Source organism: Acanthochromis polyacanthus, chromosome 7 (assembly GCF_021347895.1).
Source record: "Acanthochromis polyacanthus isolate Apoly-LR-REF ecotype Palm Island chromosome 7, KAUST_Apoly_ChrSc, whole genome shotgun sequence".
In the NCBI taxonomy this organism is placed as follows: Eukaryota; Metazoa; Chordata; class Actinopteri; family Pomacentridae; genus Acanthochromis; species Acanthochromis polyacanthus.
In genome coordinates this window covers 3,996,200-4,023,427 of record NC_067119.1, presented here as the reverse complement: position 1 = coordinate 4,023,427, position 27,228 = coordinate 3,996,200, and the positions used below count along the sequence as shown (strand labels likewise).

Genomic DNA, 27,228 nt, shown 5'->3' with positions numbered 1-27,228 from the left:
AAAATCATAAAAGAGCCCAAAATTTAAATATATTCAGTTTCATTTCATGCACGACAAAGAAAAGAATCAAACCTTAACACTTAGGAAGCTGAAACATGTATTTCTGGAATTTTTCGATTGCAAAATGACACAAAATGTAGTTTTTAATAAATTGGCCACATTTACTGACTTTTTTATTCATGTTTTTAATTTACGGCATTTTCTGCAATCTTTATCTTGTTATTTATGGTAGAAATAAAAAACAAAAATGTGTGTGTGTGGATTTTTGCGTGTTTGGAAACACGGCGGTTTCGTGAACGCGGGACGGACGGGTACGAGCGGAAGTGGCGTTTGTTGTTCTTCCTTGTGTTTCCGAGACGTTCAGGGTCTAAAAGGGTTCAACAGTCGCGTCTGCATGTCTCTGCCAGTTCCCCTCACAAACCGTCTTCTACCGCCCCCGAATGAAGGTAATATCCCACCTCGGTTTGTTTTCTAAGCCGCTTCCGCTTCAACCGGGTCGATTTTAAACACTTAAATCCGCCTCCGTCGGTGCTGAGCCGCCTCCGCCGCGGTGAAGCCCGGGCGGCGTGCGTCCTGCCACCGCTAACCCGACAACTCCAGCGCCCGGCTTCGACCGGAGCTCCGGACGGGCGCCGCTTCTTACCTTACCCTGGGGTTATTTTGGTGAAATTAGCGACTCAATACCTCCACGGACGCGTAGCCGGGAGGCGTGTTTACCTCGCTGTCAGGTGTGACAGCTGCCGGGCGGCTCCGGCCTCCTAATGTCACTCCTGACATTAAAGCTATGTTTGGATACTCAGCTGTTGGGTGGTTGGTGCAGATGCCATCTCTACATATTTTACCCTCCTCTCTTCAACTTTGCAAACATATCAACTCCCCCAGAGTGTATGAAGCAACAGATTCAGAGTTTGCAATGATATTTAGACTATCTGCTGGGTCTGAATTGTTGGAACTATCCGAGCTCCTCCTCCTCTATCTCCATATGGCGGAGCCAGGAGGCCATATATCTGCCTGCAGACGCTGTTGCCGCTCGCTTGTGACCCTGTGGTGTGTAAACAGGTTATGTAAGTCTTCTCCAAACTTATTCTCCCGCTGCCAACTTGAACCTCCTGGCGGCTGGAGCCTCATATCAGCTCCTCTGCACTTGTTCTGCTCTATAAGTTTGTTGTAAGTCATTTATTGGTCAGTCTGCAAGATCTAAAAGAGCCGTGCATGCCTTTTTTGCAGACAGAAAGTTAGTTTGAATGACTTGCAAGCTCTAAACCAGAGGTGTTAAACTTATTTTAGTTCAGGGCTACATTTGATCTCCAGTGACCAGTAAAATCACAGCATAATTACCTATAAATAATCCTGATTTTTCCTTTGTTTTAGTGCCAAAAAGTTAATTCTGACAATGTTCACATTTAAGGACATATCTTTTTACAAGACATTGTGAACAAACTGAAGTTTCTCAAGAAAAATAAGTGAAATTTCAACAATATTCTGCCTCAGTTGATGATTTTCACATTAGAGCTTCCAGATCTAAGTGTCTACAAAGGAACACAGCATTTAATCACAGTTGATCTGGAACTGAACGATATAGTATTTTACTTTATGATCAAAATGACAAAAGTAAGACAAAAAAATAACAAGAACGAGACAAAACACTACAAAAACGAGACACAAAACAACAAAAGCGTGAAACAAAAAGACAAAAAAAACAGATAAACAACAAAAATTAGACAAAAAAATAACAAAATTATTGACTAGCAAGGTATTCATGTCTTGTTTTTGTTTGTCATGTGTTTGTTTGGGATTAAATGTGGGACAGAGTTCACTGAATTGGACATATTTTAGATTATTTTCCTTGTAATTTTTAATAAATTTGCCCTATATATTTTGATTTTCTGAAATCATATCCAATAATTCGCCTTTAATTTCCTTAATGTGTCCATATAATGTCAGAAAACGGAGATAAAACTTGCACAATATGCTGTTAAAAAGTCAAAAAAGTCTCAAATATTCAGTTTAATTTCATGTATGGCAAAGAAAAGCATAAAATCTTAACATTTAAGAAGCATTTTTGTTTGTTTTTTGTGTGCGAAATGACACAATTATTGATTAGCATAGTATACATTTCTTGTATTTGTTTATGTTCTGTTTTTTGGGACATAGTTCACTGAATTTTTGATTATTCCACATGCAATTTTGAATATATTTAGAATATATATTGATCTTCTTATCTGTAATTACCAAATAACTCACCTTAAATTTCCTCAATATGTCCACATAATAGCAGAAAAAGTGGAGAAAAGTTGGATAACACGTCTTTAAAATGTCATAAAAGAGCCCAAAATGCAAATATGTTCAGTTTAATTTTAGGAAAGACAAAGAAAAGCAGAAGATCTTAACATTTAAGAAGCTGAAACATGCATTTTGGGGATTTTTTTGCTCACAAAATGACATAATAATCATGCCATTACTATTAATTTAAGCAGTAAAACTGAAAACTTCCCGCGGTAATAAACTCAATAAAAACACGTTCTGTGGTATTTGGACTCTTCATTCTGTCGCTGCTGGATTCATGCTGAGTTAGAAACTGTGAATCTGAGCAGGAAGCGTTTCACTAATAGGCTGTCGGATCACGATGTCATGTCAGAGGATTTAAGGTAATTAAATTAGTGCTGGAGAGCCTCAGAGTGGAAACGGTTTGGATCCTGAAGCTGTTTAATAAAGATTTAGAGAAGGAGATTAGGATATCAGCGTAGAAACGAAATATAAAGACAAGTTTGTTGAGTTAAAATGTCAGAAATGTTGAAAATGTCTGTGAGGACGCATAAAATTCTGCTTTCCTGAAGACAGAAATTTGCTTCTTTTCACTCAAAACTGAAATCGGAGTGAATCAAGTTCTGTTAAAGAACAAAATGTGCCTTAAAAAATATGTATTTATGTCAACATTTGGCAAATGTATTCAAATTACAAGTAAATAGATGTTAAATTTAGTGATTTATGTGTCACTTTTAAGCTTAAAACACAAAATACTAATGTTTTTCAGCTTTTTAGAAGTAGTTTTTTTTAAAAATATCGTTGTATTCTGGGCTTTTTTATGACTATTTAAAGGCATGTTTTCCAACTTTTCTCTACTTTTTCTATTATATGGACATTTTGAGGAAATTAAAGTGGAAATATTTGATAATTACAGATAAGAAAATCAGTAAATATTGCAAATATATAAAAATTACGTGTAGAATAATCAAAAATGTGTGTAAATCCATGAACTTAAACAAACAATTGATAAACAAAATCAAGAAATTTATACCTTGCTAATCAATAATTGTGCCATTTTGCCATAAAAAATCAAACAAAATGCATGTTTCAGCTTAAATTATATTTTATGCTTTTTTTTGTCAGGCATGAAATTAGACTGAATATCTAAGACTTTTAAGACTTTTAAGAGGCATATTTTCCAAGTTTTCTCTCCGTTTTCTGACATTATATGGACATATTGAGGAAATTAAAGGCGAATCAATTGATAATTACAGCTAAAAAAAATAATTTAGGTGACTTAAACATAATTTATGATATCATGATGATATAACTTCACTAAAAATGTTCTAGTAAAGAAGAAATATTTTATATTTCCTGTTCCTTTTGGAAACAAATCCACTGTTCTTTATTTGTAACCAAATTAAAAGCATTTATGAGGAGAATCTGTCAGTTTTAAGATGCTCTAATGTGTTAATTTGCTGCTGGATTCAAGGACTGCTCCGGATAATCTACTTGTTTGGGCAAACAGAACAAGTTAGAGACGACTTTAGATGTTTTAATTTGCTGCTAAAACCTCGGTTCACCCCGGAGACAGATTCCTTCAGAGCAGATGTGGAGGACTGGCAGCCAGTCGTCCTCCAGGTGTTTCCTCTGTGGGTTCTGTGGTTTGGCTCAGTTCTGGTCGAGACGTCGGGAAATCACCTCCTTTAGTTAGTTAGCTGGTTAGCAGACAGCCGGTAAACTCAGCAACCACATGAAAAGACGGTAAATTATCTGCGCTGCTGGGAAAACACCAGACAAAGCAGAACAGATAATAAATCTGCTGTTCAGAAAAGTAGATTTAAGGACAAGACAAGTTGATTATTTATTATTTCCCATGGTGAAAGAATGCAGCACCAAAAGGAAAGATGGTGCAAATATGTAGGGAAATCTGCAGAGAAAAAAATAAACAAGAAGTGTGGAAAATTACTGTTGTTATTGTGCAGATTATTGCATATGCAGAAGTTCAGATGTTGCACAGAGTCATCTAAAGTGTTCAGCTGTAGGTTAGGGTTAGCACTGCAGCATCATGATGTGAAGCATGGTGGAGGCAGCATCATGGCGTGAAACACGGTGGTGGCAGCATCATGATGTGAAGCACGGTGGTGGCAGCATCATGATGTGAAGCACGGTGGTGGCAGCATCATGGCGTGAAACACGGTGGTGGCAGCATCATGATGTGAAGCACGGTGGTGGCAGCATCATGATGTGAAGCACGGTGGAGGCAGCATCATGACGTGAAGCACGGTGGTGGCAGCATCATGGCGTGAAACACGGTGGTGGCAGCATCATGATGTGAAGCACGGTGGTGGCAGCATCATGATGTGAAGCACGGTGGAGGCAGCATCATGACGTGAAGCACGGTGGTGGCAGCATCATGGCGTGAAGCACGGTGGTGGCAGCATCATGGCGTGAAACACGGTGGTGGCAGCATCATGAAGTGAAGCACGGTGGAGGCAGCATCATGATGTGAAGCACGGTGGTGGCAGCATCATGATGTGAAGCACGGTGGAGGCAGCATCATGATGTGAAGCACGGTGGTGGCAGCATCATGATGTGAAGCACGGTGGTGGCAGCATCATGATGTGAAGCACGGTGGTGGCAGCATCATGATGTGAAGCACGGTGGTGGCAGCATCATGATGTGAAGCACGGTGGTGGCAGCATCATGATGTGAAGCACGGTGGTGGCAGCATCATGGCGTGAAGCACGGTGGTGGCAGCATCACGGCGTGAAGCACGGTGGTGGCAGCATCACGGCGTGAAGCACGGTGGTGGCAGCATCATGGCGTGAAGCACGATGGTGGCAGCATCATGGCGTGAAGCACGGTGCTGGTAGAATCATGATGTGAAGCACGGTGGTGGCAGCATCATGGCGTGAAGCACGATGGTGGCAGCATCATGGCGTGAAGCACGATGGTGGCAGCATCATGAGGTGAAGCACGGTGGTGGCAGCATCATGAGGTGAAGCATGGTGGAGGCAGCATCATAACGTCAAAAAGTTGGAACAATTAATTGGTTATTCAAGTGGCAAATTGACAGAAATTACAGGAACAGCATTTTTTAACCATTGTTCTGGTATAACATGTCTATTAAGGAAATTATCGGCGAATTGACCGCTAATTACAGACAGGAAGTACATCATATTTTGGATTTATTTCTTTAAAAGCTAAAGTTAACTAAAGAAAATTAAAAACATTTTTTAATCAGTTTAAGCAATTTTATCACCATTTTTAATCATCATTGTTGTTTTTTGTTAATTTATAGTTTAAAAATGTGACTGCCACTTTTATTTTGAAACTTTAATCCTTTATCCTCATTTATCTTTGTTTAAGTGCCTTTTTATTTATTGTAATCACTTTTAAATGTATTATAATATGTTTTTTTAGTAATGTAGCCACAAGGGGACACAAGCCAGTGTCTTATTGTGCCGGTCCGAAGCCTGTCAGGAAGGGCATCCGACGTAAAACTTTGGCCAAATCAAACAAGCAAATCAAATGTATGGACAGCACATGTTAGAGGCTTTGGAGATAAAGTCAGAGAGGCCAGACCGAGATGGTTCGGACATGTCCAGAGAGAGAGTGAATATATTGGTAGAAGGATGCTGAGTTTCCCACTGCCAGGCAGGAGGCCTAGAGGAAGATCAAAGAGGAGGTTTATGGATGTGGTTAAAGAGGACATGAAGGTAGTTGGTGTGAGAGAAGAGGATGCAGCAGACAGGGTTAGATGGAGGCAATTGATTCGCTGTGGTGACCCCTGAAGGGAAAAGCCGAAAGGAAAAGAAGATAATATGTTTTTTAGCGCAGGAAGCTCAGGATTGTGTCTTCATGTCTGAATTTAAAATACCTTTTCTGTGTTGCTGCTCTGTTTTTCAGATTAACAGGGATGCCAAAGGAAAAATATGATCCTCCAGATCCCCGCAGATGTTACACCATCATGTCGGCCGAGGAGGCGTCCAGTGGGAAGAAGTCTCACTGGGCCGAGCTCGAGATTTCTGGTCAGTATCACCCAAGTTCTCCACCTCGGAGTGCATCAAATAAACATCCAGAACCAGAAACATCTAAGCTCAGGTGTGAATCTGTCAACAAACAAACCAGCAGAGCCCCGAAACCCAGAATTAAGAACCACTAAAATCATGTTTTTACAATATGAAAACAAACAAAATGATTTTTGAGTTACAAAAGTTGCATTAAAACCTGCTTAAGGGGGCTCATGGCTGCTTTAGGTGCAATAACGTTAAATGTATTGTTCTGATTAGAGAGATGGTGCAGAATATCACGTTCTTTTTAATGTTTTTTTATTAATTATTCATCTTGTTGGCATGTTTATCTCAGTCACACTGCTTTTGTTGTCTCTACTAAGTGTTTTTTTACCATTTTTATGTGCATGTAAATCAAAGCAAAGCTGCAGTTTCTAATTTCTTCTGCAACAAATGCCACGATTGTAGTATTTTGGGATGTTGTTCGAACAAAACAAGACTTTTAAAGACATGTTATCCAGCATTATTCTCAGGTTTTCAAACCTTGAATTGACATTTTGATTAAAAAAACAAAGGCAAATTAATTGATAATTACATGTAAAGAGATAAGAAATCAAAATGTGTTGAACAAAAACTAGAATTTCATCCATCGCTAATCAATAATCAGGTCATTTTTTAAGCAAAAACGCGAAATATATGCTTGTTTTCGCTACTTAAATGTCAGATTTAATGCTTTTCTTTGTCATACATGATCGTAAACCAAATATTTTAATGGTTTGGGATAAAACAAGACTTTTAAGGACCTGTTATCCGACAAAACAGCAAAAACTCAAATTTTATCCATTGCTTATCAATAATTGTGTTATTTTTAAAGCAAAATCGCACAGCGTTTGTTTATCTTACCAGATGTTAAGATTTTACACTTTCCTTCTCTTTAAAGCTCTTGGTGACAAAGCAAGACGTTTAAAGCCTTTTTAAAGATGTTAATCAGCATTTCTGACATTATATGGACTTACAAAGGTATTTAAAGGCACAAAATTAATTGATAATTGCATATAAGAACATAAGAAATGAATATATTTAGCAAATGTAGTTAAAATCACACGTAAAACAATCAATTTTTGCACAGTTCAGTGAACTGTGTCCCACTTTGAGCATCATGATGTGAAGCACGGCGGTGGCAGCATCATCAATAGTTGTGCAGGTTTAAGAGGTAAAGATCCATAAACTACATACAAAAACCTCAGATGAGAACTTTTCAGTTTCCTGCTGAGAGAAAGTGAAACTTCAGAGAGTGTTCAGGGTCGATAAAGTTTTATTTTAAAAGTTAATAATAAATCAGGTGTTCATCAGGTTTTTATTCTATTTGAACTTTGATTTATTGAATGTGAGTCGTTTAACTTTGAAGTGTCTCTTTGAAGTTTTTTTATGACTCAGGCAGTATATAAACAGTTTAACTATGAATTTATGTTTTTATTTCATCTGGTTTTTGTCAAATATCTCCACCGACGTCTGAAATCCACTCAGTCTGGTTTTATTTGTGGGTTTTAGTGTCGCATGAAGGTCTAAATATTTTTTCTTGTGGTTTTCTGACTTGGAAATGATTAAATTCTGCCAGAAAAAAAAATCAATTTATTTCTTGTTGTAGCATAAAATAATAACCTAAAGTTAGACTTGTTTTTATGTGGTGTTATCGAATTTTTTTAATTTTATTTTATGTAATTTATTTGTTCATTTTTTTCAGTTTTACTCTTCATTTACTGATTTACAGATTTTTTTAGGTACATATTTTTTACTTTTACCTTGTCTTTATGGTTTTATCTTTTTTGTTTTTTAAATCAGTTTTCTTCTCTTTTAGCCTCTTATTTGTTTAAATATTTATTTTATTTATTTCCTATCATTATCACCATTGTTTTTATGGTTTTACCCTCTTTTACTCCTTTTAATGTATTCATTCTTTTTCTTTAACATGATATGAAATTTTTGATGCTTTTATTAATTTATTTGTGCCCATTGGTGATTATTTTATTGATTTATTTTGAAAATCTTTTGCCATGTAAATCTCAATTTCTCCACTTCCGCTGCTTTTTTTTTTATCATGCCCTGTCTGTAAAGTTTTGTGATTTTAAGAAAGATGCTATTTGAATAGTTGTTATTGTTCTTCCTATTATTAATATGGTTATAAAATTATTGTGGGAAACACCAAATTGGTTTTTTAACGGATGTTTTCTCGTTTGATTCATGTCAAAGCTCAGATTTAAGTTAAAATTGATGTGTTTTGTGTATTTTTTTTTATCATTTCCAGGGCGGGTGAGGAGTCTGAGCAGCTCTCTGTGGACTCTAACCCATCTGACAGCGCTGCACATCAACGACAACAACCTGACCCGCATCCCGCCGGACATCGCCAAGCTGCCCAACCTGGTCTACCTGAACCTGTCGTCCAATAAGCTCCGCAGTCTGCCCGCCGAACTGGGCAACATGGTCTCTCTCAGGTAAATAGCACAGCATCGACACAAAAGTATTCTATAGAGTCTTCTGGAGACTCAAAAATGGGCGTTAGGTCCTTAAAAAACATAATCAGGGGATGGAAGTCACTGAATATCTTCTGGATTCCAGTTAAATCCATCATTCAGAAATGTAAGGAAGATGGAACATGAATAAATCTGACTAGAGCAGGAAGTCCTTAAAAACTGAGAGACTGAAAAGAAAGAGACTAGTGAGGGAAGTCACCAAGACACCTAGAGTTCACCAGAAGAAGTGGACACTGAAGCCAACTGGAAGAAGGTTCTTTGGTCTGAGGAGACCGGAATGGAGCTTTTTGTCCATCAGATTAGATATGTTTGGAGGACAACAAATCCTGCACATCCCCACTGTGAAGCATGGTGGTGGCAGCATCATGATGTGAAGCACGGTGGTGGCAGCATCATGACGTGAAGCATGGTGGTAGTAGCATCATGGTGTGAAGCACGGTGGTGGCAGCATCATGACGTGAAGCACGGTGGTGGCAGCATCATGATGTGAAGCACGGTGGTGGCAGCATCATGACGTGAAGCTTGGTGGTGGCAGCATCATCATGTGAAGCACGGTGGTGGCAGCATCATCATGTGAAGCACGGTGGTGGCAGCATCATGACGTGAAGCATGGTGGTAGTAGCATCATGGTGTGAAGCACGGTGGTGGCAGCATCATGACGTGAAGCACGGTGGTGGCAGCATCATGATGTGAAGCACGGTGGTGGCAGCATCATGACGTGAAGCACGGTGGTGGCAGCATCATGACGTGAAGCACGGTGGTGGCAGCATCATGACGTGAAGCTTGGTGGTGGCAGCATCATCATGTGAAGCACGGTGGTGGCAGCATCATCATGTGAAGCACGGTGGTGGCAGCATCATCATGTGAAGCACGGTGGTGGCAGCATCATGACGTGAAGCATGGTGGTAGTAGCATCATCATGTGAAGCACGGTGGTGGCAGCATCATGATGTGAAGCACGGTGGTGGCAGCGTCATGATGTGAAGCACGGTGGTGGCAGCGTCATGATGTGAAGCACGGTGGTGGCAGCGTCATGATATGAAGCACGGTGGTGGCAGCGTCATGATGTGAAGCACGGTGGTGGCAGCATCATGATGTGAAGCACGGTGGTGGCAGCATCATTACCACACTGAGTAAAGTTTGTGTATCAAACAGAATCCTGATGTGCTTTGTTGTTTTTCTTGCAGGGAATTGCTTTTAAACAACAATCTTTTACGAGTTCTGCCTTATGAACTTGGGAGGCTTTTCCAGTTACAAACTCTGGGGCTAAAAGGTAAGTCTTTAGTTTATTATTATCAAGAATTCCAACCATGATCAACACCTATGACTCCTGTGAAGGAGTCTTAGTATTTCAGGTTCTCAATCAATGATATGATGGGAAGTAACTGAACATTTCAGGTTTTATCTTTAATAGTTCCTCAGATATTGTTGTTCAAACAACCTCAAATTTCAGTTTTAAAGTGGATCAATGGACTATTTACAAAATAACAACAATAATTAGCCATATCAAGGTAAAAGTTCACAAATATTAGTATTATATGCTTAGAGATGGTGGAGTAGAAATTGATCTAAAAATGTGATCATTTGAAATGATTTTTGTTTTAAAAAAAACGGCTGTTTCTGCAGGAAATCCTTTGTCCCAAGACATCCTCAACCTGTACCAGGAGCTGGACGGAACCAGGAAGCTTTTGAACTACATGCTCGACAATCTCGCAGGTAAAATCCTCGGCCGGTTCACCCGATGCTCAGCCGGTCGTCACAACTCGTGCATTATTTAAGGGTTTATTGTAGCGCGGCATGCTGCAGGTATTTCATAACAGGAACACTATTGTTGTGGACAAGCCAGCACTAATCCTGACATTCCCCCGTCCTCCCAGTTCACCCAGAGCAGCTCCCCCAAAGACCTTGGATCACTCTGAAAGAGCGAGACCAAATGATGCCCACAGGTGAGTTCACCACCGATGGCGCTACACCTAAAACCTGTTTTTTTTTGTTTTTGTTTTTGTTTTTTACATTTAATGACACATTTTATTTTTCCAAGTATGAAAGTCATCTCATCTTTAGGAGCTAAATCGCAATAATCATTAATAAAACTATTGAAAAATGTCTTAATTTACATGTTAACCATAAAAAAACAGGCCGTTTTTATGGAAACAAATTAGAGATAGATGTAGAAATTTGAGTTATTGAGAGAAAACACCTACTGGATCACTAAAATAAAGTCAGCACGGCTCAGAAACAGTGAACAGGGAAGCAAGTTGTTGGAGATACATCCAGCATGGGGAAACATCTTTCTGATGAACAGAGAAGAGAGAAAAAGTCTGGAGAGGCTGGAAACATGGAAATAGTTGCATATCTGTAGTATGTGGAGATAAAACGACCGCAAGGAGACACAAAACAGCATAAACAGGATGTGGCATGGCTCAAAAACAGTGAACAGAGGAGCAAGTTGTTGGAGAAACATGAGAAAAAGTCTCATGAGGCTGTTAAAAAAAAAAGCATGTGGAATCCTTATTTTTTCCCGTTGTTGGTAACACCTATGGACACCTGGAAAAATGCTGTACATGCTGATCCTAGGGTGTTTTTCAAACAAATATGTTTGTTTGTTTTTTTATTGTCTATGATCTATGGCATTCTAACTTCTAGCCATGTTTGTTCTGTTTCCATAGAGGTCTAGGATTTTATATTTCAGTATATAAAAAAAAAAGAGTCTAAAGTGAGTAAAAACAAGACAGAATTGAAAAAAGTTGAGGGTTGCAGAGGCAGGAAGCTGTCCAGAGCATCTCAGTCAGAATATTGTCTGTAAATTGGGCCTGAAAACAGATGAGGGGAAGAGAACGAGCTGTCAAAACAAAACAATATGACATGGTTTTGGAGCAGAGAGGGCGTAGAGTTTCTTTTTGTTGTTGCACTCGACTGCCAAGTAGAATAAAAGTCAGCCATGAACTCATTCTTTATTTATGAGATCCTTTACTCGGCTTTGGAGTTCTGAGTGAAGCTTTAATTTCATTCCTTTGTCACATCAAACGTGGATAAAAATCAATCCAGAGTATCAAAATTAATTCATCAGATGAAGAATAATTTATCGTATTGAAGTCGGGATGTTTTTCCTAAATAACTTTCTGAAACTCACAGATATTGAAAGTTTTTTCATTACGTTTGACATAAAAGCTTCTCCCGTGTATTTCTTTTCCTCTAAATTCTCTAAGTTGACACGTTTTTCTACTTTTCAGCTACGTTCACGGTGATGTGCTACAACGTGCTGTGCGATAAATACGCCACGCGGCAGCTCTACGGCTACTGTCCATCCTGGGCCCTGAACTGGGAATACAGGAAGAAAGGAATCATGGAGGAAATCACCAGCTGTGACGCCGACATCATCAGTCTGCAGGTAAACGTGATGCCGCCTGGCTGCTTTTACTTCATTTTCTGGATTAAAAGACACAAGTCAGTGAAAAGGAAGCTATATTTCTCGAACAAGTGTTATTATTATTCGTCCATAACACCAGAAAGTTTTTATTTCTCCTATTAGAAGCATAAAACTTGGCGTAAAAGCTTAAAATGTTGTCCAAGAAACATGATCCCAATTAGCCGGGCAGTTTCTTAGCATTTTTCTTTGCTTCTGTCACTTTTTTACTGGAGCTCATTTCTTCCTGCAACATTAAGTCCTCCATCCATCCATCTCCTGATATCAGTAAGCCTTACTCTCAACCAAAGTCGTCTGAGTCTCCAGTGTGCCTCCTCATCCTCTCGACATGGACGAACTTCCACTACGCAGTCCTAGTCGATATTAGTTTTCCCCACAGGATGGTTTCAGAATATCTGGGCTCCCGCCTGAAACCAGACGACTATTTTCACTCTGCATTGTGTTTTATCGACTGTTTCCGATGATTTTTCCCTGCAGGAGGTGGAGACGGAGCAGTACTACACCATGTTTCTGGAAACACTAAAGGAACGCGGCTACGACGGCTACTTCTGTCCAAAATCTCGTGCCAAACTGGTTTCTGAGCAGGAGAGGAAACACGTGGACGGCTGTGCGGTGTTCTTCAAGACCGAGAAGTCAGTTCAGCAGCTTCGTTTTTGTTCCATATTGTGTAAAACGTGGGCTTGTGTAGGTGACGGTATGCAGAAGCTGGTTTGAAGATGTCTGATTTCTGAAATGAAACCCTGGACTTTTCTGCTGCTTCGTCCACTCTCCTACAGATTTACTTTGGTCCAGAAGCACACTGTGGAGTTCAACCAGGTGGCCATGGCCAACTCCGAGGGCTCCGAGGTCATGCTGAACAGAGTGATGACCAAAGACAACATCGGAGTCGCCGTTCTGCTGGAGGTCAACAAGGACATGTTCTCCGGTGGTAAGAATGGACCAAGAACCTCCAGAATGTCAAATAAAACTAGAGAAACTTTCCACACGTCCAGGTGTCCGGCTTCCTGTTTTTATAGTCCCACATTGGAGCATGAATGAGTGTTTACAGAGCTCTAGATGTGCTTTTTAATTCATTTCTACCATCATTTCTGAGCCTCATAACTTCACCAAGACAGCAGATAGACATTCAATTTTCACGGTTGGAGTTCTGTTAAAAACTGCAACCAGATCAGTTTTATATCCACTGCAGGTTCCACACTCTGAACCCTTTGTCTGTTTTTTGTTCGTTTGCTCTATAACCAACTTTGAGCATCAGTATTATGGGATGTATCATAGTTTCATGCCACAGAGAGACTAAAGCTATTGAAACTTCACACTAAACGACCAAAAAACAAGAAAAACACACAAAACAAGAAAAATGAGAGACAAAAATCACACAAAACAACACAAGCGAGACCTGAAACACCAAAAACCAGTTATAGAGCAAGAAAAACCAGACACAAAACCGGAAAAGAGATGGAAAAATGCCAAAAACGACAAACAAAATGACCACAATAAAAGCAGTACAGGAAAAGTTCATCTGCAGTAACATGTTTTTCCCACAAGGTGTCACTGTTTGCTGAATGGTTAGCCCGTGCACTGATGCAGGACTAAAGAAGGACCTGATGTAGATTATTTGGTGGATATTTCTGTTGTAGTTTAAAGATGTTTTTACCTGTTAGAGTTACAATTCTTTACCTGAGTAATTTACCAAGTAATGATTTAAACCATACAACAAAACATATAAATACATGTTTACCTGACTGTACAGACACTGGTATTATTAAATTATGTAGATTGGCCCAACAAATTTGATATTATTGCTGTAACACAATGGAATTATAATTAAAGAGATTAACCAGGCTGTTTTGAAATTATACCAAAGACTTTTTGGTGTTATTAATTACAGAATAACCAAAGATATTAAGGCCAAGACCTTACAGTGTTAAAAATTATGGACAAAAATCCAACAAATCCAATTTTTTTTGGGTTTTCTATGAGCAAGCTTGTTTTTTTTTCTGTTATATAGTCAATATTAATGAGGTTTTTTTCCCTCAGTGTTATTCGTGTACAGTAAAACTTTCCCCTCGTTCCGTAACTCCTTCTCTTCCTTTTATTTAAAGTATTACAACATCAGCAGCTTTGAATTTCTTAAGTTGCATCAGAGCTCTGTGGTTTTCTGCAACCAAAATAACCAGCGGAGGGTTTGTTTAGGGTTTTTTTCTACAGGATCTGTTCAGTAGGAGCAGCATCATAACCTAAAAATAACAGCAACTCTCTTTGTTTTAGTGCAAATGCTGGTATGATGTAATGTTTCACCATTTCTTGAGCAACTACCAATGATTTCCAATAGCTAAAAGCCTATGTGATATATCTGCTGCCTATCTGTGGTATTAATCCAGTTTTTATCTTCTGTTTCCAGGCATGAAGCCTCCACAGGAGCAGCAGCTGATCCTGGTGGCCAACGCCCACATGCACTGGGACCCCGAGTACTCGGACGTCAAGCTGATCCAAACCATGATGTTCCTGTCGGAGCTGAAGAGCATCGCCGAGAGGGCCTCGAGCTCCATGGCGACGGACTCGCCCACCTCTGACCCGTCCTCCATCCCCATCGTCCTGTGTGCTGACCTCAACTCGCTGCCAGACTCCGGTATGACTCTCTGAACTGTCTTGGACCATTCATTGATTTGGTGTTCATATCGTATCGCTGATCAGCTGTAGTACCTCGTGCTTTTTAAACTGCAGCTTGTTCACTGACTTTAATACAGTTGGAATCCATGAAGGTGGTCACTCGGACTATATTCAGTTCCTGTTGGCTAGCAGAGAGCATTGTTGAGGTTTAGCTAGCAAGGAGCACCATGACAATGACTAATGTGACACTTAATGACCCGTCCTCTTTCCCCGTTGTCCTGTGTGCTGACCTCAACTTGCTGCCAGACTCCGGTATAACTGTCTGAAATGTCTTGGATGATTCATTGATTTGAGTTGTTTGTACTGTAGATCAGCTGTAGTACCCGGTCATGCCATCAAGTGGAACCTTGTGCTTTTTTGACTGCAGCTTGTTCACTGTGTTTAATACAGTTGAAGTCCATGAAGGTGGTCACTTGGACTGCTTTCGGCATTGTAGGGGTTTAGCAAGCAAGTAGGCACCATGACAGAGACTCCTGTGACACTTATTGACCTCCAACCAAAGTTTTCACATCCAAAATGATCTGTAATCTACTAGAACATCACTGCTGTAGCCGAGTATTGAATACGACAGACATAAACTCTTCCTGCTCTCTGGTCCAGGTGTGGTGGAATACCTGAGCAACGGAGGCGTGGCCGAGAACCACAAGGACTTCAAGGAGCTCCGCTACAACGAATGTCTGACCAACTTCAGCTGCAACGGCAAAAACGGCAACTCGGACGGCAGCATCACACACAGCTTCCAGCTGAAGAGCGCCTACGACAGCAATCTGATGCCTTACACCAACTACACGTATGACTTCAAGGTAAACAAAAGTCCTGTCGGCCTGTGTGTGGGAACAGTTAAATAAAAATCACTGCTGGTTCATTTTTCACTCCAATCTAAAGTCCTGCAACTCTGTGGAAACAGAACAACCATGAAGAAGGAGAGAGAACTCAGAAATGTCCTCATAAAAACAGAAAACAACAAAGCTTAACCCGTTTTAGTATTTGTTTACCAAAACAATAGAATCAAGTTGTTAGAAAAATGGTGGCTGTAGATACATAACTATTTACTTGCTCCTCTTTTCATTTTGGTCGTTTTACATCTCGTTGGTGCTATTTTATGTCTCTTTGTGGTCGTTTTCTCTCCACATACTGCAGATATTTAACTGTTTCCACATTTCCAGCCTGTCCAGACTTTTTCTCTCTACTCTCCTCATCATCAGTAGAAAGATGTTTCACTATGCTGGATGTATCTCCAACAACTTGCTCCTCTGCTCACTGTTTCTGAGCCATGCTGACTTTATTTGTCTAGAATTGTCCAAAATTATTTGAAACTTTTCCAAAAAAACTTCGAAATAGTCCAAAATTCACTGTTTCTGAGCCATGCCATATCTTATTTTGGTTGTTTTACACAGTCGGACCCCTTAATGACCTAAAACCGGTCGGTGTGTGTTTGCGTCTGCAGGGTGTGATCGACTACATCTTCTTCTCCAAGACCCACATGAGCGTCCTGGGCCTGCTGGGACCTCTGGACAGCCAGTGGCTGGTGGACAACAACATCACCGGCTGCCCCCATCCTCACATCCCCTCGGACCACTTCTCCCTGCTGGCCCAGCTGGAGCTGCATCCTCCCCTCCCCCACCCGCTCAACCCCCTCAACGGGCTGCACCTGCCGGTCCACAGGTAGTGCAGCCGGAGAGCCCCGCCCACCTCCACCTTTAAACACTGTCCTCCCGCCCACCTCCAGCTTTATACAGGACCCTGTACAGTTCATGGTAAAACTCATCCGACCCCCTCTAACCAAAAGGAGTGAAGTATTTGCCCCGTTTGTTGCTCCTTTTTTGTGTTTTTTTGCACACTGTATATTCTTTTTTTTTGTGTTATTTTTCATTTCTCCCCTTGAAAAGGCTTGATACCAAATGTGGGGATGATTATTAATCCCCTTCTTGCTCCGACAAACGCCTGTTTTAACCTGAAATATTCTTTTTTTTTCTTTTATTTTAGACTACAACATAATGCTGCACCACAAAATCCATGTTGTGTTAAAGTCGCTCCCAAACTAACTGACAGGTATTTTAAATAAATAAAAAACCAACAGGAGTAACACTACAAACAGCTGAAGTTCTGAATGTTACACGCAGGGAAGTGGAAGGTTTGCTTTAGGTTCTAAACATTTTTTAAGGTTTTAAAAGTACAATCTGGGTGTCTTAACAGTAATTTATTTCACACGGGAGGTTAAAAGATGAATTATTGTAACGTCACGACCGGAGGTTTTACGAACAGCACTGATAATATTGCATTGTTTTGGGGGAAACTCAAGTTTTTGGTCTTTTTCCGCATTTATTGGGATTATGTTGCCTGGTTTTAACCTCAAAAATCTGCCAGGTAGCGAATTTTTTATAAATGCTAAATATGCAGAGGTGTTGTTTTCACCCGGTTCTGAAGATGCAAGTTTTCTGCAGCTTTAAAAAGTAGTTCAACAATCGCTTCAGGCCAAATTCATGTGCAGAAAAATTCTAATTTTTGCTAGTGCTGCAACCAAATTAGCCCCCGTTTGCTCTGACGGCAGCCGTGTTTCCGTGGCGTGTTTTTATATATTTGAAAAAACACTTCGCGTTTTTAAGTGGATTTGCCTCGCTTTGTTTCATTGGCCGAAATTTTTGCCACTTTAACTGAATTTGAATCGTTTTTTTCTTTTTATTTTCAATTGTTGAACTTGAATATTTGTAATAAAAGTTTGAATTTTTTTTCTCATAATTTTAATTCGCACTTCTCAAATTGAGGAAGAAAACTTCAATTGAATCACATAATTAAAATTTAATATTTTGAAACGAAATTGTTAATTTGCAGACATGTGCCCTGCAGCGCCACCTTCTGGTGACACGAACAAACATTTTTTTATTTAATAGTTCAAATTGCTACATTAAAATTTCAGTTTTTAGTACAGTTACTCAAGTTGAGCATTTCAAATTAGAATATAAATGATTTAAATTCAGTTTCAAGAAAGTATTTAACATTTTTGACAATTTAAATCTCAATTTAAAGCAAAGGAGCTCATTTTTTTTATTAGTTTTATGTATCACATTTGAAAAAAATAGGAAAACTTCAAAAATTTTGTTTGAAAAAGCACTCATGGAAAACAGGAAGAAGAATTACATTTAAAAAGAACTTTCTCTCTTGTAGGTGGCCAATTTTTTTGTTTCTTTGAAGTTTTTTTTTGAATCCGGCTTCTTCTCCTCTTTATTTCCAGACATGTAACCGGCAGCGCCACCTTCTGGCAACACAGCAAAATGTTTTTTTAAATTTAATAGTTCAAATTACGACATGAAAATGACGCATTTAGTACAATTATTCCAGCTTAGAAATTCTAATTCACATTTATAGTACAGTAATTCAAATTTAGCAACTAAAATTCTAATTATGAGATTTAAATTCTAGTTTTTAGTAAAATTTTTGCCATTTTTCGACAGCTCTCTACATATTTTCGATTAAATTTTAGGTGTCACATTAGAAAAAAAACGTGCGAAAATTAAAAAATCCACTCCCAATTTTGCAAAAACTTGTTTTAAAAGGAGTTTATTTTTGCTTTAAACACATTTTCTGAATGAGTTCTTATTATTTAACTGTTTTCTGTTGTTTTCATCTCCAGAAAGTATAAAGAACCGCTAACATTAAAGAATAACTACAGTTTGCCTCGTATAAAACAATTTTTCTTTCCATTTTGTCTCGTAGATGGCTAAATTTTTGTTTCTTTTGGGGTATTTTTTTTAGACGTCAATTTTTTTTAAATTCCGGCTTTTTCTACTCTGTTTATTTACAGACATGTAGCCTGCAGCGCCACCTTCTGACGACTGAACAAAACATTTATTATTCAATCTTTTGCGACATTTAAACATTTGCGTTTAAAACGGAAACACGGCTGCCAACAAACGTTTAGCTCTTTTAAGATCCCGTTTCCCTTCCCCCGACTGGCCAAAGACGTAGAATAAGATAATGTTTATTTATTGGTGCCAGAAGAAATAATTAAACTCCTGATTCCAGACCAGGAGCTGAATGTATTCTCCTAAAGACTCGCCGTTAAATTGGTCGAAGATTCCTGTGTGTTTTGTGGATTAACAGCCCTTTATGTCGGTTCTAACTCAGGGCTCCGCTATGCATCCAGCAGTACCTCTCACACTAAACGAAACCAAACAGGAAGCTACTGTTCTAACAAAATAAAAGCACAGGTCACGTACGTACTCGCATATGTTGTTGTTGTTGTACAAGTCCCATGTGTTTGTGCATTTTTGATAAAGAAAACACAACTACTGATGCACTTTTTTGCTCCATTAATCCCAAAAAGAGATTAATTTGGTTTAGCGATAAAATTAGCGATTCTTTTTTTTTTTTTTTTTTTTTTGCTGTGAGGCTTTTATTTTCGAGACGATCGATGTGGGAGTGACGTAATTAATGCAGGGCAGGGCTGGGTGTCCATCCGTACCGAGCTGTACCGGATTTTCAGTGCCAATATTTTAATGTTTTTAAGAGATTCTAACAGAAACTGAGAAAATAAACGTGTTTTTTCTAGAAATCCTCCTTTGTCCTTTGCTAATATTTAACATTTTCTGCACCAGTGGCTCCGAACTTTGGGACTTTGTGTGTTTTGTTTTTTTTTTTTTATCAGCAACTTACATTTGGAACAATAATTCTGCACAATCCTGCCTTTTTTATTTGTGTTTTCGTGTTTATTTACAAAAATACATTAGTCCTTTAATGTTGATTGAATGTTACTCATGATGTTTGACTAATCAAACAAAATTGGTTTTTAACTGATTTCTTTCATGAGGAGTTGGTTAAAAAAAGCTAAATAATTATCCAGATAATTGGAAAAATGCTGAATTTTGGATCTGAGGCTGAAAATCTGTCGTGAGACAATTATTACGGCAATAACAAGAATAATCTAAATTATGTTTTCTACTAATTTTTGCTTTTCTTTGATAGATAATACGAGTCCAGGAAATTCTAGAAAGATGGCTTTTTAACTGTGAATTTCTCGCAGTTTATCAACAAACTGTGACAAGAAGCAGACAGGAGGTTTTTATCTTTGCAATTCCAGGTTATTTCTCACCATTTGTGGTCAAAAATGTCTATTTTATTTCAGTAAATCAAACTCCAGTTAACAGAACTGGTTAAAAAACTTTAAATAATTCATTTTTTTATCATTTTGGTGTGAGAAGGACTTACATTAATGGACAGAAATCTGTGCATTTTCGTGTTATTTCTGAGCGTTTCATAAACACGTCTATTTTGCTTGAGTAAGTCAGATTCCAATCAACAAAAATGCTTTTTTTCTTTAAATTCTCATTTTCTTACCGTTTTGTCACCAGGGATTTTCCTTTGCAACTAAATAAAATCTCTCTTTGAGAACAAAAACAGTAAAATCTGCACTAAAATTAGCATTGAAAAGGCAGAAAAGGTTGGGAACCACTGGTGTAAAAGCATTTTCTCCAAAGCTGTATCATAAAAGTGACAACTGACTAATCAGGTCTAACAAATTGTACCATAAAAACAAAAATATTAGTAAATAGTTTCAAAAGGATTCTCCAAGTATAATTCAGAAAAAAAGATGTTTTAAATGTTGCCATATTTTTTTATTTTACAACTTTTATTTTATTTATGGCTTATTATAAATAATCCACTTTTAATATTCTGTTAAAAGTGGATTAGATGGGTAGTATTTAAAAACATTTTATCTCCGAAAGGACTTTATATTATCAGTCTAAAGCCTTACAGACAGTGATTTAGCAAAGAAAATAAATAAAAGTGCATTTTTAAAAATTATATCATCAAAACTATTTGAAAAAAAAGCTAAAAACTACAGATATTTTTAATATCTGGATTTTATGCAGTAAATTAGTTACTTATTCATTAATTATCAATTTATTAATGTAATTTTGATCCAATAATTTCTACAATTCCAGAAGTAAATAATACATTAATAACGCATTTTTATTCTGCAATTGTAGAAATTGTAGGACAAAAAATACACAAATTAATTCATAATTAATGTATTTTTAACTTTTATGTATTTTTAAAAAATATTTTAATTGATAATTATGAATTTATTAAAGTGTTTTTGTAATTTATTAATGTATTTTCTTACCATTTAAAAAAATACATTAATGTATTTTTTATTCTACAACTGTAGAAATTTTAGGATTAAAATACTACACTAAATGGATAATTATCAATTGATTGTAATATTTTTACTGAATTAAATTTAAATATATATATTGATTAATCAGAGACGGTTCAGCAGAAATTGCAGAAGAATTTTGATTTAAATTGCTAACATTTATTTAGAATTAATTATTCACTGCCAGTTTGGGGTTTTTTTTTTAATTGGTACAGATAAATATTACGGTTTGATACCCAGCCCTGGTGTCTCGTGAACTCTGACTGTTTAGAAATCAGTAAAAGCGTATAAAGAAAAAGCCATAATTTTGGGATAATCGTTCTGTAACCTCAGCTTTAAAAACCGACGTTTGTGAGCATTTTGAGGCTCATACTTCACTCCTGAACTAACCTCACAGGGTTTTTCTGATTTTATACGACATCTGTACAGAAAAGAGTCGATGGGGGTTGTTCCATCTGTGAGGGGAATGTACCATTCTCCTGGTAAAGGGGTGCAACTTTTCTCAAAATATCAAGAAAATCTGTTATATTTTCTTTACTTTTAATTTGCCTGGTGCACTCAGATATCTCATATGTGAATAACACCTCCACTGACGTCTACGCTTTTTTTTCCTCAACTTACGGGCATTTTATTTTCCTCTTTTCAGTTGGTACGATTCAGTGTTACTGGAGTTTCTGAGGAAAAAATGAAATGACGATAAATGTTCAAAAGCAGCCTGTCTTCATTGCTTTTCAATCAAAATCTTTTTATTTTCCCCAGAACATTTTTTAATAATTTTTTTGCAGATTAGCTTCCACAGCATCCTCTGAAACTTCCATCATCACCTAAATTGTTGATTTTCGCACCTCATTGTCTACTTTTTCTACAAACAACGTGCCTCGTTTGTACAGTTTCTCCAACAGCAGCACTGCCCATGAGACCAAGACGCTCAGAGATTAACCCGGCGTTAACCCAGCCATCCTCCATCCATCCATCCATCCATCCGTTCGTCCTCTCGGGGATGAGACTGTGAGGAATTCAAACCGAGGAATCGTTGCTCGACTTTTTTGTTCAAATCAAACATCCTCCTCTGGTTCTTCCTTTGACTAGTTTCTAAATGCTCACATGCGATTTCTGAATGTAAAAAACATCCTGATTTTTTTCTTCCACTGTTGATTTTACATGGTGGCTACGTTAGATCCGATACGAAGCATTTTAGCATTTTCTGGCCAAAGGATTTGTCGTCTTTAATGTGCTCTGACACGCTAAAATCACTGCATCAAGAACCTAAAGGATGCTGCAAAAATGTTGTCTTCCCAGTGTATTAATCTGTATGTATTAAAGGCAAAACTGCAAAAAAAAAAAAAAATACAGGGGGTCCTTGACTTACATCAGAGTTCCGTTCCTACAGCCCGTCCTAAGTCGATTTTTGCTGCAAGTCGGAAATCCAGCAAAAATGTAAACAAAGCCTTTCCATGCATCACAAATATCAATCAGTTCTTCGGAAAAGTCCTGAATACCAATGATTTTCATCCACGTATGAGTCATTTTACAAGAAGATAACAGGACATGTTGCTCTGTTTTTACAACTTAATCTACTTGATAGCGCTTGGGACCCATCATGAAGGGCAAAAAGTTCGTGAATGTCGCACAATCCAAGGTGGCGTACAACCGGACAATGTAAACAAAGCCGTCTTATAGCGCCGTGTGACGACGTATTCTTACACTCCACTTGCCAACTAGTGCCACGTAACCAGTTCTGACGAAACGCTGAAGGTCGAGGATTTTTTAAACCGAGGACCTTCCCGTAACCACTTCCGGCGAAATGCCGTAGGTCGAGGACATCGTAAACTGAGGACCCGTCCGTAAACAGTTCCGACAAAACGACTAGGGCTTTCCCGAATAGCAGTTTCTGGTCTCCAGTTATTCGACCCCGATTAGTGAGGAATATCGCCTCGTAACATCCAACGAGGGGGTGGGGAGGAGAAACGGAGGAACGAGCCAAATATGAATTTTGGTTCGTAACGTCTGACGGGGGAGGGGGGCGGAGGAATGAGCCAAATATTGGATTCGGTTCATAGCGTCTGACGTCGGATTGACGAGACAAATACCGATTGCATGACATCGTCCGACGGTGGGGGGTGGCAGGGAGATCCGAATATTTGGATCTCAAAATAAATATCCAGATACCACCGTCACAACCGAATATTCGGGTCCAGCCCTTGTAATGATGACACAACGTAGGTCGAGGACTTCGTAAACCGAGGACCCACCCGTAAACAGTTCTGACGTAACGACGAGACAAAAGTAGGTTGAGGACCCCTGTAGATGCCAAAAAATTCTGGTGAAAATGTGAATTATGCACAATCTGAAACTGACCTAAATGCGTTTTTCAGTCATTGTTGTTTGCAGTTTAATGCACTGGTTCATTTGCTGGACTTATAACGGGGAAAGTTTTCAGTTTCAAGTCTTTCCTGCTATAAAAAAACAACAAAAAAATGTATTTCTGAAAATCTGTGAATTCCAAAAGAACAGATTCCTTGGTATTTTACAGTTTCTGCAGATTTGTGTCTGATGTGTTTTAACTGACAGTAAAACTGGGATCTTTAGCCACCAGCAGTCACCAATTAAAAAAAAAAAAAAGGTGCTACATTAATTTCACAGGAGGATTTTAAAGAGCCACACTCAATTTGAAAGGTTTCTGATGTGCAGCTTTTCACCACATTTTGATTTTCGGATCGAAAACCTGCAGCTGTGTGGTGAAGAGCTACAGGTTTTACATCATGGAAGCCAAAGTTTGCATCTTGTTTGATGATTAAAAGTGAAAAAAAATGTGCGACTCTGAAGATACTGACGCAGAGTGAGAGTTTGTCTAACGTAGGCGGTGATGCTGTTTGTTGTGTTTGTCTTAAAAGAAACTGACACACAGATGCGTGCTTTGTAGAAGTCCAGGAATGTCCCCACCCACTAGAAAACCAGTTGGTTTCTTTTTTACGAAAATTATTGCAACTTCATCAAAAACTGAACGACTTACTTCACATACAGAATCCTAGAATAGTCATCAAAAATCATCAACATCTGCACCAAAATGTCACAGGTTCTTCCACCAAGTTTTATGAAATTCGACTCTAAATTCACACCAAACAGACAAGGAGGCAAAAAATAAATAAATTAAAAAAGTATGAGACCGAGACGCAAAATATGTCAAGAACTGCTTCAATTTGGGGAAATTTAAGGCTTTTGTTGAAAGATTGCATCCCAACAAGCAGGAAATGTTTCCACAACGTTTTTCTTTTCAGGATATTTGTTATTTTAATAATGTTCCTTGAAGATGTTGTATGACAGCAAATGAGGAACGTTCTCAAACCATCATTTGAAAAATATTTTCAAGACATTACCAATGACATTTTTTCAAAACGTTCCTGTGTATAGTCACAAAGGTGGAACGTTTCTCCAGTGGCAAAATGAGGCACAGTCAGACCATTCTGCAGCAACAATACAGCACTGTGGAGAAAGGTCAGACTGCGCAATGAAAAGTCATATTTTTGACCGTTAAGGGGCACCATCACTGCATCCTGGGCTTAGCTCCACCCAAAATGATTGTGATTGGTTTAAAGGAATAAAAACAAGCCAAATCATTCTTCCACCATTATAGATAAGGTGCAGTCGGACCATTCTCCAAAGATAGATTGGACTATGCCAACGAAAGTCATATTTTTGACCATTCTGGGGCACCATCACTGCATCCTGGGCTTAGCTCCACCCAAGATGGTTGTGATTGGTTTAAAGAAGTAAAAACAAGCCAAAGTATTGTTCCCCCTTTATAGATAAGGTGCAGTCAGACCATTCTCCAGGGATAGCCGACTGTTTAACCACAACCGAGTGCAGAAAATTCAACCAACTTTTTTACAAACCATCACAATTTTGAATTTGAATGAAGGTTTTGAGCTAAAATGGTGATTTTGGTTGGTATTTTTAGAAGCCCAGAGGCCTCGTTAAGCTACTAATTTGTACAAACGATCCTGAGGACTTCTACAAAGACTGAAATCTGTATTTCAGACGTGAGCAGTTCCACCTCAGTTGAAACCAAACATGCTCAGCAGCACTCGTATCATCTGTCCTCCCAAAAACCCCTGTAGGCAATAAAGTGTCGTTTTTTTGAAGAGTCTTCGTGTCTGTCGTTTATTTCTCTATTAGAAAACAGAAGTGACAGCGACTTCACACATGTAATTAACGTACATTTTGTCAACAAATTTAGTCACATAACTGACAGTTTTGTATTAATTTTACAGTGAAAATCAACACAATGTCGTTAAAATGATTCATTAGTTGGTTGTGCTGTTCTGTGTCTCATTTTTGGAATTTTTTGTCTCGTTTTTGTAAATTTTGGTGTCATTTTGTGTCTAGTTTGTGCTTTTTTGTGCCTTGTTTGTGTCGTTTTGTGTCTCATTTTGTCTTGTTTGTGTTGTTTTGCGTCTCATTTTTGTTAGTTTTGGTCTCATTTGTGTCATTTTGTACCTCATTTGTGTTTTGTGCCTTCATTTGTGATTTTGTATCATTTTGTGTCTCATTTTTAGTGACTTTTGTTTCATTTGAGTTGTTTTCTGTCTGGTTTGTGTTACTTTTTCAAGATGGCGCCGTGTCAGCAGCAGCCAGTTAGAGCAGCTCCTGTTAACTCCAGGTGTTTTTAGATATTTCTTGTAGTTTTTCACTTTCTTTCTATTCTATTCTTCAAGTGGGTGGATTGCATTTGAACAGCGCAGCAATGGATGTACAAATGGCGCTTCCCCTACTTTTTCTAATCTTTTTTTTGGAGCTCAAGTTTCTCAGCTGGCGAACCATTCAAACACGGAGCCATTGTTTACAGTCGCGACCAGCTGTTGGCGCTGAGCCAGGCAAGACACCCGCAGTGGGAGAGACCAGACATCTCAGCAGAGCTATGGAGAAGAAGGAGGGGATGCAGGGCAGGAGCGAAAAAGCGGGAGAAGAGGAGACGCTACAAGCCGTCCGTTATAATGGGAAATGTACGGTCTCTCCTGAATAAGATGGATGAGTTGGTGGGGCTGACAAGGAGCAGAATATAGGGAGAGCAACCTATTGATTTTCACTGAAACATGGCTGAATGAATGGACTCCAGACTCAATCCCAACTCTGGATGGCTTTCATCTCGTCAGAGCGGGCCGAGACGTGAAGAAGAGCGATAAGAGAAAGGGAGGGGGTCTGGCGATGTATGTGAACGAGAGGTGGTGTAATTCTGGACACATTAGCATTAAACAGCGTCTTTGCACTAAGGATGTTGAATTACTGGAGGTCAGTCTGCGTCCGTTCTATCTGCCCCGGGAGTTTTCACATGTAATAGCTGTTACTGTGTACATCCCGCCATCTGCTGATGCTGCTACAGCCGGTGAACTCATCCACAGTGAAGTGTCCCAGCTGCAAACATCTCACCCTCAGTCCCTTATTATCATCTCAGGAGACTTCAATCATGCATCGCTGTCTGCTGCTCTTCCCACTTTCACACAGTATGTGACGTGCCAGACTAGAAACAGTAAAACTTTGGACCTACTGTATGCAAACATCAAAGATGCATACAGCTCCTCACCCCTCCCTCTGCTGGGCTGCTCAGATCACAACCTGGTGAGACTGCAGCCCATTTACATACCAAGGGTGAAGAAACAACCCCCCACCATAAGGTATGTGAAGAAGTGGTCTGACGAGGCTTCTGAGGTGCTGCAGGACTGTTTTGAGACCACTGGGATGTTCTGTGTGGTTCACACGGGGAGGACATTGACACAATGGCAGACACTATTACAGAATACATTAACTTCTGTGCAGAGAACATCGCACCGACCAGGAAAGTACGGTGCTTCTCTAACAGCAAACCCTGGGTGACCTCAGAACTGAAGACCCTGCTGAAGGAGAAGAGGAGGGTTTTTGGATCTGGGGACAAAGAGGAGCTGAGCAGGGTGCAGAAGAAGATAAAGAAGAAGATCAAGGCAGACAAGGCCAGCTACAGGACCAAGATGGAATCTCACCTGAAGAATAACAACACAAGGGAGGTCTGGAAAGACCTGAGATCCATCTCTGGTTACAGCGGAGGCCATGAGAGGGGAGCTGCAGCAGAAGACCGGGAGTGGGCCAACGAGCTGAACCGGTAACAGGTTTGACTCTGCTCCCACTCCTCCCCCCTCTCATCAAAGCA

General features: G+C 39.0%; 1 protein-coding gene across 1 annotated transcript; it reads left to right on the top strand.

Moving 5' to 3' along the window:
- The first annotated feature begins 278 nt into the window (after positions 1-278).
- On the top strand, positions 279-25,191 carry cnot6l (CCR4-NOT transcription complex, subunit 6-like). The gene is made up of 12 exons (XM_022210242.2): positions 279-446; positions 6,160-6,281; positions 8,569-8,755; positions 9,981-10,066; positions 10,420-10,509; positions 10,671-10,739; positions 12,027-12,184; positions 12,698-12,852; positions 12,997-13,148; positions 14,622-14,849; positions 15,491-15,693; positions 16,338-25,191. Exons 2-12 carry the CDS (start codon positions 6,170-6,172, stop codon positions 16,557-16,559), a joined length of 1,662 nt encoding a protein of 553 aa, XP_022065934.1. The 5' UTR covers positions 279-446; positions 6,160-6,169; the 3' UTR covers positions 16,560-25,191.
- Positions 25,192-27,228: the final 2,037 nt, after the last annotated feature.